Source organism: Protopterus annectens, chromosome 10.part0 (genome assembly GCF_019279795.1).
Source record: "Protopterus annectens isolate FY-2018-M chromosome 10.part0, PAN1.0, whole genome shotgun sequence".
Taxonomy (NCBI): Eukaryota; Metazoa; Chordata; order Ceratodontiformes; family Protopteridae; genus Protopterus; species Protopterus annectens.
Window position 1 is genome coordinate 1,431,136,468 of NC_056744.1, and position 14,096 is coordinate 1,431,150,563.

Consider the following 14,096-nt stretch of genomic DNA (forward strand, 5'->3'; position numbering starts at 1 on the left):
GGGATTCTAGAGCTGTGCCTCTCTGTGCTCTCTTTGTGATTCTCCTACGTTCCACCTTTCAGTGGAAGTTTAGTTTCTGTTGACAGCTGAGGCTCAGATGCAGACTTGCTGCTGTCATTCGCTTCTACTGAACTAACCCTTACAGAGAAAGGTCAGTACCTTTTGACAGCTGTGGCTCAAATTCAGAGTTGTTTCTGCTGTCTAGAGTCTCCCCTTAAGTCGCCACATCACCAGCTTTTAATGGATGTGTGAGCAATGCTTGGGTTTTCTCCAGGTACCTTCCGCACATGATTGTTCACATCCCTGCTTGCTTGTTCATAAGGTACTCTATCATTGGTGTCATTACTTATTACAGCATCTGTTGGGATATTATTAAGCCCCGTCACCTGCTTGCCTCCTTACCCTTGTCTCCACTTTAGGAGAACCCTGACCAGTAGTACTCGAAAAGATGTCCCTCCCATTCACCATACTGGAGAAAACTGACCAGGCAGGTAGTGTTCCTTTCTGCCAACTACAGGATTAACCATGATTGTCTGATGCAGTGTCCCTATTCGCACTGTTTTCTTTACCCTTTACCAAAATAAGCACAGGCCCTTACAATAGTTTGTAGCAGCTGCAGTTTCAAAACGACCCCTGACAAGCACACACACACACGCACACACTGCTGTGGAATTTTTGGTGATAGCTCCTTTGTAGGTCTTTTGTTTCCCACCCTGTTTTCCGGAAGTTCTAGACCATACTTACCCCACTTGCTTCCAGTAGCAAAGTTTAGCACAAGACCTTGGTACGTGCTGGAACCAGAGGTGGTCTTCTTGCCTATGGAACCTTCTCTGACATCTTAGATTGGCCTTCATGGGTTCTGTTTATATTCATGTGTAGCACTAGGTAAACCCAGATAAGGGATCCCTGTTTTTCACATTTCATAAGCAGTGATGCACTCCTGATCTATTAACCAGATTTTCATGTCCTTAAGCAAAATGCTGGTCTTTTAGCATTTCAGCAGTAACTTGACATCCACTCACCTACATTATATTTTACACTGAAATTGCTAGCACCGTCCTTTTCTTTTCTCCTTGTTTTCTCTAAACATTTGTTTTCTGTAAGCTACACTGTATGTTTAAAAGACAGAAATAAACATTTTGTAAATAATTTGTACAGTTGTCAAGACATTCATTTTCAGTTTGCTGATTGCACAGATGTTCAAATAAGCCTGTGAAAGTTATCCTCCTCTTTATACCGTGGAAAGCTTGGTACTGATCTTGGCACCTGGAGTTTGATTTGCATCCCTGTTACTCACATCCCAGTGGCAGAGAGTAACCAGCTGTCTGTCATGCTTATGCTGCTTTTTGCCTTATTTTTTCTCCCTTTCTGCAGCCTCAGCCTATCTCTGCTGTCACTCCCTTTATGTCTGCTTTCTGTTTATACTTTCATGTCGTTGTTTCATTCTCCTGGCAACCTCAAGGCATCCCATGTCCAGCTTGGGTTCCAGTTTCTTCAGTTCATGCTACATTCTGACATCAGCTGAGAATTGATTGAGTTGCTTTCATACATGCTCTGTACTCAAACCTGCTACTACACCGTTTCCAGGTTCAGTGGATTGAATCTTAACTGCATTCTAGGTGGCTTTCATATCATTCTTGGTAATGTTAGCATATTGGATTCCTTCAGATTTTCATTTTTAGTCACCTGTGACATTGACATGTTTGAATACTCTGCATATCTCGTTTTAAGTGTCTTCTGACTAACAAAACATAAAATTTAAGATACATCACTGTATGTTTACCTTGTGTCTGCAAGTGTACACAGACCACATGGTGCCAGAATTGGTTTGCAATCTGTATAGATTAATTTCACAATATACCCCATCAACAAACCATAACAACAAAATTTAAACACCTTTCCTGGAGGCATACTGTATCTGGCCTGTTGACCACAAAATGTTAAGAGCAGACGGGATTTTTTGACAAACCATTGATATTCCAGGAACCAATAAGTGACCTGGTCATGTCTTATCCTGGAATTGTATAGTTTTAACAGTCTTATAGGACCTCTTGTTCCAGTGATGTTGGAAGAACTCACTCCTTCTACTTCCAGCTTGCCTAATAGAGATGCAGAAACGAAGTAAATGACCTTTCAACAATCCATACAGACAAAACACTGTGATGACAGGAAGCATCTAACTAGGAATTTTAATTAAGAGAAGAAAGGAGAGTACCAAATGGAAAAGATTTCTAACTGCAAGCTTAGCAATCTAACCCTTCTACTCCAGTTGCAACAGCCTTCACCCAGGCACTGCCAGAGAGAAAGCAAGAGAGGTAGCAGTTGGCTTTGGTGACTCTCTCTAATTCTGTCCCCAGGATGGTGTGTGAACCGACTTGGAGTCTCTCTATTCATCTTCTCATTGTAATTCTATAAGCCAGAAATAACAAAGAATGGAAGCTGTGCACCCTAGATGTCCACGGAAAGTGACTTTTTTATTTGATCGTTCTAAAATTTGTTCATAAGACATTTCAGGTCTTTTTTTACCTTTGTTCCACATGAGGAAAGTGAGTCAGGAGTTAAAACACTTTACCTGGAATACACTTGCTCATGTGGCTGAAATTATGACTTCTGGGATTTGGCTACATCTGCTACATGTTGACTTGTCATTACAGTGCAATTTTGTGCTGCTGCTGTTTCATGGGATACATTTTTTCTAAGCCAAATACTTTAGCCTTTATTCTCAAGGTAAAAGCTTTTTGGTAGAGATGCATACTGTGTAGCATTTTGCCCTGATTCTTTGCACCTGCCTTTCTTCCATCTCTTAATTATCCTTACTCATTGCTTTGGAATCTTCATTTTAATCTGACTTGCTCAGAATTTTCTCATTCTAAGATAATTTGGATACGTATACGCCAGTCTGATGACCTTAGAGAATATGCTGTGGAAACCCATAACACCAATTTAGCTGCATTCACAGTGTTTTCAGATTGTAAACAGTTGGCCAGTACTCTAGTCATGGTGTAGGGTTCTTATGACCAAGTATGTCTCGTGTTTGTTGTTTCTTTGTTTTTGGGAAGGCATGAGGCTTGGTTTGGAGTCAGAACTGGGTGCTTACTTTGGAATTTGGATGCCAGCCTGGGCTTTATTGGGGAAGTTGTCACTCCAGAAAGTGCTCATGCTAATACCACATGCTAGCAACATTTTGAAAGGTAGCATTTAAGAAAGATGATCCCACTGAATGGGCCCATTTCAAAAGTAACTCTCCTAAGATGTTTGGAGGTGGTGAGTATATATCAAAATGTTTTCTGTTCACTGACCTATGTCACATGAAATGTTGAGTAACCTTTAACCATGTTTATTCATGCGCACTACATGTCACAGAAATCTGGTCCCCAAATGAGTTTTTAAACATTTTGCACTGAAGAAATATGTAAAATCTTCACTAAATGCAACATCATCATGTCTGTTGTAATAAATGCTGCTTAGCTGACTTAGGAACTTAGTTTGGAAGAAGTAAAAACTGAAAGCATTCGTGTCACAAAATGTTTCCATAGTTGATCTGAAACTAAGGGTGATAAAGGAGTGATTTCATCACTTGTGTATATTCTGTCACAGCTGCAGATTTTGTTTTAATAGCAATTTTAATTTCTCACATTACAAAAACCTGTGGTACATGCTTGATATATATAATAGATTTAGTACTGTCAGGATGGTCTTTCATGATGTAAAAGTGCATCAGTCTTTATGCAGTAATTGCAAATGTTCAGAAATAATCCTAAATATCATTCATTTAAATATATTTTAAATGATATTTCAGATCTGAATCTGTAGAGGGATTTCTGTCACCGTGTCGGACTGGAAGTCGCAATGGTGAGAAAGACTGGGAAAATGGTTCTACCACCTCTTCGGTAGCTTCTGGTACAGAATATACAGGTAATAAGTTACCTGTTTCATTCTCAAAGGCATTCTCAGTAACCTAAAGTGGTTTGATTGTTTTAAGTGTGGTGGTAGATACACAACTGCAAAAGATTTGGTTGGCACGTGAGGAAAAGTGCAACTATCGCTCCCTTTTTTTGTGTCTTATTAAATGACTTTAATGAAAAAGAATATTTTCTGTTTACTAAGATCTCCTTATCCTTTCTCAGGTCCTAAATTAACTGATATCTCTCTACTGTGTGACGTTATAGTGCTGCCCATCAGAAACGGATTCTGCCAGCACCACACAGTGTATAAATTGGGTCTATATTACCTTATTGAATGGTAACAGCGTCGAACGCTCATATGAGCGAAAACGCAGGAGAACGAACTTGCTGTTTTGAGGGGCTGTGCCCCTCCCCCCCGCTAAATATATATTCCAACTCCGAGGTTGCACTACAGTGAGGAAAGGGCAAATGTTCCAATCCTCACTGTACCGATACCCCAAAAAACAAGTTTGTTCTCATGCATGAGCGTTCGACATTGTTACCATTCTATATGGTAATGTAGACCCGTATAAATTCACTTAAGATTTGTTGATCTAAGATCTCTGTGAAAACTGTTGACTGCTTTGGTTAATCACTTTACTGTAAATGTATAGAGATTACAAAAAGAATGTGTGGAAAGTCTCAAGACAACTAGCTGTTTTTTAAAGTACTCATGAAGACTAGAGTGCTGAAATGCACTGCATCAAAAATTTGGAAAGTACGTTTGCTGAATTGCTTTAAATGTTTGAACAGGCCTTAATGTGTGTTTAATCTTGTAATTTGTATTTCTAAGTACAGTTACATGGTGCACTGCTGAAAAACAAACTACAGCTTATTTAAGATGCATGCCCTTGTCTGCTGTCTGCTTTTATTAGCTGGCAAGGCCCTTGTTTACTGACGTTACCCTGTTGAATCTTTTGCTTTTGCGTATATTTAGGGGTTAGATTGATTAGTACTCCCAGTGAAATCCTGCCTCATATGAATGAGACAAACATCACTGCTCATCATAATGTGATGAATCGAATTGGCAGATTAAAAACACGAACGTAGTCTGTTGGAAATGCTACTCACCTGCCATCTGTGTAGCCCACACAGAGCTGTGCCATCTGTTCAGCATTTCATGTTAGGGCTTGTAATGTGTGTGTGTGTGTGTGTATGCGAGGGGAGGTATCACTGTTTATGAATTACTGTAGAAGTTAAGAACAGTCTAGCAGTTTCACAGACTGGAATGTTGTGTCCTTTAGAAGTATTGATAGAATATGAATAATGTGACACCACAACTATGCAAAATAAATCACCAGAGGCTGAATATTTCACATTAAGCATATATGTAAAACAGTAGCATTGCAAGCATGTAGGTGTAGAGTCGACAGTGCGAGTCATTTCAGTAACTATTTTGTGCCATATATATATATATAAACAGCAGACTTGCATATGAGGTCAAATAATTTATGGTAGTTAGATTTTATCTAATATACTTGGAAATATTTTGTGCAATGAACTCTGTAGCCATTTTTAACCTTGAACTACTAGTACATACCAATTAACCTCTTTGTTTGGCTTCACAAAATTAGAATAATAGTGGATTTTTTTATGAGCAATATCTTTAAGTCTGTTGTGCTGTGAAGATACCTTGTAACCCCCCACCCCGTCTCTCTTTAATTCTGCTGTTTCTAGTGTAGACTTCTTGTTCCAGCTCTTGGGTTGTAGATCCCACAGTTTTCACATCTGATGTCTTTTGCGGCTTGCCAATAGAAATTATGGGAATGGGAAGACAAACATAATTTGATTCTGAGTTACACCTTCAACCCAAGAGACCAGAGCACGGTTTCTTCCTCAGAACTAAGAAGTAAAACATGCAGTGAACAGTACCTGCCATCATTCATGTTGGTGAGTTGGCCTCCTAGTAATACCCCCAGCTTTTGCAGGAATCTGCTTCCCACCAGCAGCACTAGTGGAAGCAATCTACATCCTTCTCTCATAAAAGGTGAGTTGATATGCACCTGTTGATTTATTCCTTACTCCCGCTAGCCCTCCCACCATCTGACTGCCTGAGCCCATTATGTAGTCACGGCTGCCTCTTGTTGCTTTTCATGCGTCATACCACATTGGACCACTGCAACAGACTGGTGTCCTCCCCAAACACGCACATACTGTATTCACCTCTCATCACCCAAGTCCGTCATCCTTAAACTGATCGCTGTTAAAGCATAGATTTTATTGACATGTCACTGGAATTGTGCCCGACTAGAAATCCTGTATTACTTCAGTATAGCTGCAAGAATCAGCAGTCCTATTGCTCACAAAGCAAGTGGATGAAAACTGGTTCTCCTAGCTTACAACTATTCCTTCATCTGGAAACATCCCTTACTGTTATGTCAACTAAAGGTGGTCCTACCTTCATGATCTCCCTCCCATCACATCTTTGTTACCATCATTGACTGCACTTAATCAGTCTTGCATTTGTTGATGATAGCAGCATTATTTTCCACTACAATATATTCATTCTTTCTCCAATGCCCACTTTTTTAAACCCCTTTATTGAGTTATTTTTATTTATTTATTTGGCATTTGTTGACCGGGATAGTCTGACTGGGACAGAGCCCTTTTTCAGCGGAGGCCTGGAGAGAAAAGCTCCAATGTACAGTAGAAGAATACAAAAAATTCTGCTAGTTACACTATACACAATAGAAGAATGCAAAAATAGTGGAACATAAATTTTGCTAAATACACAAACAGAGTTATGATTGTTAATTGCATTTAAATAGGGAAGGCAAGTGAGAGTTTAACACAGATACAGTTAGATAGCAGCTTAGTGTTGTAATGGAGTCAGAGCAGATGGGGGGTAGTTGAGGGTGATATAAGTAGGATAAGTAGGGGGATAGGAGCAGTGGGATTTGGGAGGAGTTTGTAGAGTTAGTGTAGAGGGGTGATTGAGTTGATAAGTTTATGGATTAGCAATTGTGAGGGTCCTAGTATGAAATAGGTAGCCTGCGAGGAGTTGGGAAGGATTATGTATTTTTTGACAAGAGGTAGGTAGGAGAGAGCAGGCCTTGAGGTATAAAGGTAAAGGGTGGCAGGAAGGAGGCATGTAGGGAAGAGGGGGGGGGTTGATAGGTAGTAGGGAGGGAGGTTGAGATGGATAGCACAATTATCAGTTGTGACAGGCAAATGTACATTTATATAAAAGTATTCAAACTCTATGAACAAGTTCACATTTATAAACATTATACTTCACATATATTGCTATATATTATATAACCTAAGCAACGTTGCATAAATTATTAAATTCCCCCCTTTTTTAAAACAAGAAACATCTTTATTAAACCATCACTTATGGACATAGGCAGTCATGTATTTATATAATTGAAAACGAACCACTATGACACAATCCTAGTTGGAATCATTTTACATCACAAACCATACTGACACACTCCCAGTCACGAACATTGTATATCACTTATAATCTACCCAAAAAATTTTAAACATTACATAGCTCGCTTAAGTCTTGCCCTCTTGTAAACCTCGTTCCTCCCCTCTATGTATTGTTCCCACGATTCTCATTTCCTATGTAGTTTGTTCTAACCCTTTTGCAAAGATCTCAATTCCAATTGTTTTATCTCTGTTACTATATTCACTACTTCTAGTGTTGTTGTTTAGATTATGATTTGCATTTTCTAGCAATTGCTTTTTTGGCAGCTACCATAATTAGACACAGCAAAACCTTATCACGTCTAGGCAATTCTGATTCTGTGTCATAGCTAGAAAAATCATCTCCCTCATTGCACCAATCCGCCCACCCATCATCTCTGACATTGCATCCCACAGGGAATCCTTAAAGTCTGCCATCTCGCTGCACACCCAGAAAATATGTTCCTAAGTACCTTTTTCTTCCCCGTCACACTTTCAACATTTGCTGTTTACCTTAGAAAAAACTCTCTGGAGTCTACTTGGGGTAGAAAACTATCTACATAAATATTTCCAAGCAAAAATATTAAATCTTCTAGATTGTGTTGCATATTTGCTTATCCAGTCTCTCTTCCCAATCTTTTCTAACCTCCTCTGATTATTATAGTTATCATGCAATATTTTATATGCTGTGCTAATTATTCATTTTAATGTCAGCTTCTGTTCTAGATTCTACTAAAACTCTACCAGTGCTGGTCTTTTGTTTAGGACCCCCCCCCCCCGTTTATTTCTCTTTGCCTATACTCTGATATCAGTCCTTGATAAGGAAGGCAGTCTCTTTCCTGCAGTCCAAATACATTCTTGGCTTCTTCCCATTCTGTCACCTTTCTCTGTCTAATTATTTGCTCCAAATACCTTGGTTCCTTTCCAGTTTTCTTCAGTGAATTCCAGCCCCCTCTTGCCTGTTGTCTATGTCTCTAATTGTAGTTATCCCTATTGCCAGAATCTCATTTCTCCATTCCTGTGTTGGCTTAGTTCTTAGAATAGTTTCTCCTACTTTATGGATATAATATTCTGCATGCTTACTGTTGTTCTCCTTAAAGGCCTGCATCAAAAATTCCAGTCTGTCCTTCTTTCTTGAGCTTCCTCTGCTTCATCATAATCCACTTTGAATTATAGTTTTCTGGTAGCTCTGAAATGCTCCTTAAAATCGGGTAACCCCAATCTGCCCTGTTCTACTGGAAGAATTAGCTTATCCCACTTGACTCTTCCCATCTTCCCCTCCCAGATAAAGTCCTTCAGCTGTTTAATTGCTATCCACAACTTCTCTGGTTGATAAAAATATGCCTGTCCTGTGTATAAGACTAATGTGACTAAACACATTGTAACTGCTTGTATCCTACTATCCATATCCATATAACAAAGCTTCCATTTTCTCAGTTTTTTTTTTTACTGTCTTTTGTCATACTTCTAAATATTTCATTTTATCATGTCCCCATAAATATGGGTATTCCTGAACCAGTTCATGTGTTAGTATATAATATACCACTATTGCCTTTGTTTTAGCTTCATTAATTTTTTTATCCAAAAACGATTTGTAACTGTCTCAAAATGTTCCAGACACTAATGTCTCTCTCTGTTTTTGTCAGGTATAAAATAATACAATCTGCAAACAGAGTCAGCTTTTCTTGATTACTATACCAGTTATATCCTTGAATTTCTGACCGCCTTATTTTCTTTGCCAGTAGTTCTAAATATAATGCAAATACCAATGGGGGAAGAGGGCACCCCTACCTCTTTCCTCTGCTCAAGCAGAAATTATCAGAGAGGACCCAACCACTTTAATGTTTGTCTCCAATCCCTCATAAATCCTCCTAATCAACCTTATAGGTTTTTCAGGAAATGCAAATGCTTCTGTTGCCGTGCTCATGAACTCCCAGCTTACTCTGTCAAATGCTTCCTCTGCAAAAAGACCCACTAACAACAAAGGTATTTTCTTACATTCTGCTTCCCTCTGGATCATCAGTGTTCTGTTGATGTTGCCAAATGTTTGGCTCCCCTACACAAAGCCACATTGATCCATCTCTAGAAATGTTGCCATTATTTTTGCCATCTTTTAGCCATTGTAGACATGAACACTTTATAATCATGGTTTAGTATTCAAATGGGCTTGTATGAAGCTGGATCTGATGGATCTTTTCCCTCTGTAGGTTTTACAACTACCACTGCTTTCTTCCAGGATATCGGTGGTACTTCTCTTAAAATACTGTTAAACAAAACCTTTCAGATCTTTATCATTTTTTTCAATACCACCACATGGAAACAATGATGCAGATAATCACAAATGCCAGTAAAATCCCCAAACCTAAATCAATTAAATAAAAACAACCAATCCTCTCATTCATTTAATTACAGTAGCTTCCAAATGCATTCTACATTCATACCAGCAGGTGGCAGTGCTCCATACTTTAAAATAAAAATTGTTTCTTTATACAACAATTTACTTTTTAAATCCTCCCACTTGGACTTTAAACTCTAATATTCTTAAAAAAGATGATGATATTAAAGAAATTAACCAATACTTGAAACAATTTGAGCTAGAATCTCATTCATGCTGTATCCCCCTAGATGTTCAATGGGCTGCTGCAAAAGCTGTTATCAGAGGGTTACTTATTCAAAAAGCATCCTTTTACAAAAAAAGGAGCAAAGATATATTACTGATCTCACTAATGAGTACAAAAAGCTCGATGTACAACTCCAAAACAAATACTCTTTGGACCTCGAGAATAAATTACATGAGAATCAAAAGAAAATATACTCATTCCACCAACAAAATTAATTCTTAGCTGATCTAGGACTCCTCCGTAGATATTCAGAATGGGCACAAAGCCCCTCCAGAACATTGGCCAAGCTAATAAACATCAAAGATGGTCCAAACTATATAACCAAACTAAAGTACAATGGTAAAACCCTATACAGACATCATGACATCATCAATGCCTTCACTGATATTTTGGAGCAATCTACAACCACAAAAATCAAACTCACAAGGACATTTGCAATGGCTTCCTCGATAAGATATCTTTCCCCAAATTAAGCCACTCACAGCATGACCTATTAGCAAATCCAATAACACTGAGTGAAATAAAGACCGCTATAAAAAAGCTCAAACCCAACAACGCGCCAGGACCAGATGGCTTTACAGGTGAATTTTACCAAACTCTCAATGATCAACTTTAGACCTCTTCTCAAGCTATATAACTACATTATCAATAAGGGGATCACTGATAAATATTTGAACAACTCAAAAACAATTCTCATCTTGAAAGCTAATTCCGATAAGCTTAATCTTCTCAGTTACAGACCCATTGCTCTAATCAATATTGATATAAAAATTCTGACAGCTATCCTAGCTGCTAGAATGCAAAAAGTTCTGGAGTCTGTTATTTCCCCTGAGCAACTAGGTTTCATGAAACAAAGACAATTATGCGATAATACTCTCACTATGGACACAATAAGAATGTTTCTAAAGTGTGATAACCAACCAAGATACGCACTCACTCTGGATGCAACTAAAGCTTTCAACAACATGAACCTAAATTTCTTGTATTTAACCATGTAATATTTAAACTTCCAGGAAATTATGATTAACATTATAAACATTTTATATAGCAATGTTACTACATCCCTATATATCAATAAAACATTATCCCACCCTATTAAAATCATTAATGGAACCAGACAGGGATGCCCCCTCTCCCCATATCTTTTATATATATATAACTTGAACCTTTCCTACTATTTATCAACCAAAAAACATATCACCATATACCAAGAGTTTTCAACACAGAAATAAAATTTTTAGCTTTTGCAGATGACTTAAACATTTACTTTGAGCTCCCGAATAGCGATCTTCACAAAATTAGGAATTCAATAACCCCTTTTTCCAATGCTGCTAATTATAAACTAAATCCCACAAAATCATCTATTTTCCCTCTAAATCCCTGTAAACATCTAGAATCCTACCTTCCCCCTATCTGACATTCCTGTCAAAAATTCAATCCGATAACTAGGAATAAACTTTATGCACGCAGACCAGGATCTAGTGAAAGCAAACCATAGTAAAGTCTGGGAACAAATAAACAATGAGTTATCTAGATAGAAAAATATTAATCTATCCTTACTGTCGAAATCCGCCATCGTAAAACTGAACATTCTACCCAGAATATTATTCCATCTAAACTCCATTAATTTAAATATACCTCAAAACTTCTTCAATAAAATGGAAACCACAATCTCAAAATTCATTTGGTTCCCTAAGTTAACTAGAATCACATATAAAAAGTGAATCCTTCCAGCAGAAAAAGGTGGACTGAGCCTTCCCAACTTTAATCTCTATTATAATATAATAAACGCAAGCCGTTTAATCCAAATCATGAATTATGATCCATCGAATGATTCGTGGACCCCAATTTGGGTAAAAATCTGGTGCAACTATATTCACTCAGTCAAAGTGAACCCTAGTTCTATCCCTTTCTTAATGATAGATAACGAATACAAATCAAAAATTTTACCTGTGTTAAAAAAAAAAAAAAAAAATGTACATTTCAAGCATTGATGCGATCAGTCAGTTTACAAGATACTCTCCTTGTTCTTCAACCAATTCACCTAAATCCAAATATAAAGATTAAGAATAGCATGTTAGACCTGCTAATTTTCCTTTAATTAAAAACTCTATGGTGTGTCAGTTTTACCATCCTAAAAACTTTGATGTTAAAGGGCTCTTCGGAGCCTCAAATAGATATGACCCCATGTTAAGACAAGTTAATTCATTAAAAAACAAAAATTTGCCAACACTAATGTAATTGAGCAAGATGCAAAAGTCTAACTGAATTAATTACCAAATCCCTCTTCCTTAGAAACAAAATGCTATCCCATACATGCAAGCTCTTAATAAGCATTAAATATCAACAATTGCTTCTATTCTCTAAATACTGGGACAACATACAAGGAGAAATTACAGGCGAGTCCAGATATAGAGCAACTTAGCCCCTTCAAAAATTTAATTTATACCCAGCTCATGATAAATAATAATTCATATTATACTCCAGCAGTTCTATTAAAATTTGGTTACAACAAAAATCTAGCTTGTCCTTTTTGTTCTCTCCAGCATGTGGATGTTCTCCACATTTTCTGGAGCTATAAAAACATATATAAACTATGGTGCTCCCTTGAAAAATGGGTTACAAGAAGAACACCTTCTGCTGGTAAACCATAATCCTGAATATAATTCCTAAATCATTAACAGGAGTCCAGAAACACACTCTGTGTGCTCTCCTCAAATACTTTATAGCTTAGAACTGGGTAAACCCCTGTATAATCTCTTGGCAGAACTTCAGAAAAATGGCAATTAAGTACATCCCTGCTCATAAACTTTGTACTAGCACTTAAAAGAAAAAAAAAGATAATTTCCAGAAGTATTGGTGCAGTCTATTTGAGTTGATTCAATCTAGTTAGTTATCATACAATGGTCATTCTCTATCATCACAACCTGTGGAGTCCATTGTGTGCATACTGTTTAGTCTGATTTCCCAGTAAATACTGATGAAACATTAATGTAAATCATGTTGGTTGATATCCCTTTATTCCACACGGAAAGGCATTCAAGTTGTAAATAGTTGTATATATCGTAAATAATGTCTTTTTAAGAACATATACCCCCTTACCTGTCTCGTGTCAGTCATAAATCTGACATAAATATGTTTCTCGAATCATTACTCACCATTGTAATTAACAAAGTAAGTTGTACCTTATCATTTACTTCAGTTGCTATTATAAGGGGGTATCTGTATCCATATCTGTCCCTGTGATGTGTTTTTTTATAGAGCATTCCTGCGTGTTTGGGATAGCACTTAATCCATTCTACTTTTATATGTTTTATTGGGAACTACTTGCTATTGCCTCGATATGGATGATTATTTTTGCTTATTAACGCATCTATAATTTGATTAGATAGCAATTTTTTTCTCTCTGTAAACATAGTATTATGACAGTTTTGTTTTATGTCTGTTTTGTTTTAAATTCTAAAAAAATCAATAAAAAATTATATTTGAAAAAAGTGCACTTTTTAAATCCACATTGTTTTGTGCTCTTTTTCTAAAATAGTAGCTCTTAAACAATTACCTCCATGATAGTAATTAAAATGTACTGCCAATGGACTTTCAAGCTTTTTATTCTTTGTATCTCTCAGATGTTCTTCCATCCTTGATTTGAAAGCCCTTTTGCTCTCCCCCACATAAAAAAGGTTACAAGAACACCTCCGAGAATGTATAATACCTTCAGTGTCACAAAAGTATAAATCCTTAAGCCTGTATGTATAATTTTATTGATTTTATCAAAGGTCTTAACTATATATTTACACATTGAACAATTCCCCCAGGTCAACATACCCATATTTTCAGGTTCTCTAACATAACTTCACATTTAATGAAATAACTATGAACAATCATATCCCTCTTTTAAAAGAAGTGAGTCGTTTATCAAACAAAATATTAGCAAGATCCTTATTTTTTTTAATAAAAAACCCAGTAGAACCTTATAATGTTCCAAACTTTTTCAGTAAAAACATTATGTATAGTAACAAAGTAAATCCTCTTATACAAGATTTCAGTACCATTATTTGGGACAAGTTATTTTTTTTATTATACTGAATTATTTTTGTTTGTTGATCATCTCTCAATAATC

General features: G+C 37.0%; 1 protein-coding gene across 4 annotated transcripts in view; it reads left to right on the forward strand.

Moving 5' to 3' along the window:
* The window catches only part of CAMSAP2 (calmodulin regulated spectrin associated protein family member 2), a 1,491,011-nt gene that overhangs the window by 1,416,773 nt on the left and 60,142 nt on the right, over positions 1-14,096 (forward strand). For all 4 annotated transcript variants that reach the window (XM_044086048.1, XM_044086049.1, XM_044086051.1 and 1 more), the window contains one exon: positions 3,800-3,915. In XM_044086048.1, coding sequence (XP_043941983.1) covers positions 3,800-3,915 — 116 coding nt within the window. The remainder of the gene's footprint in view (positions 1-3,799; positions 3,916-14,096) is intronic.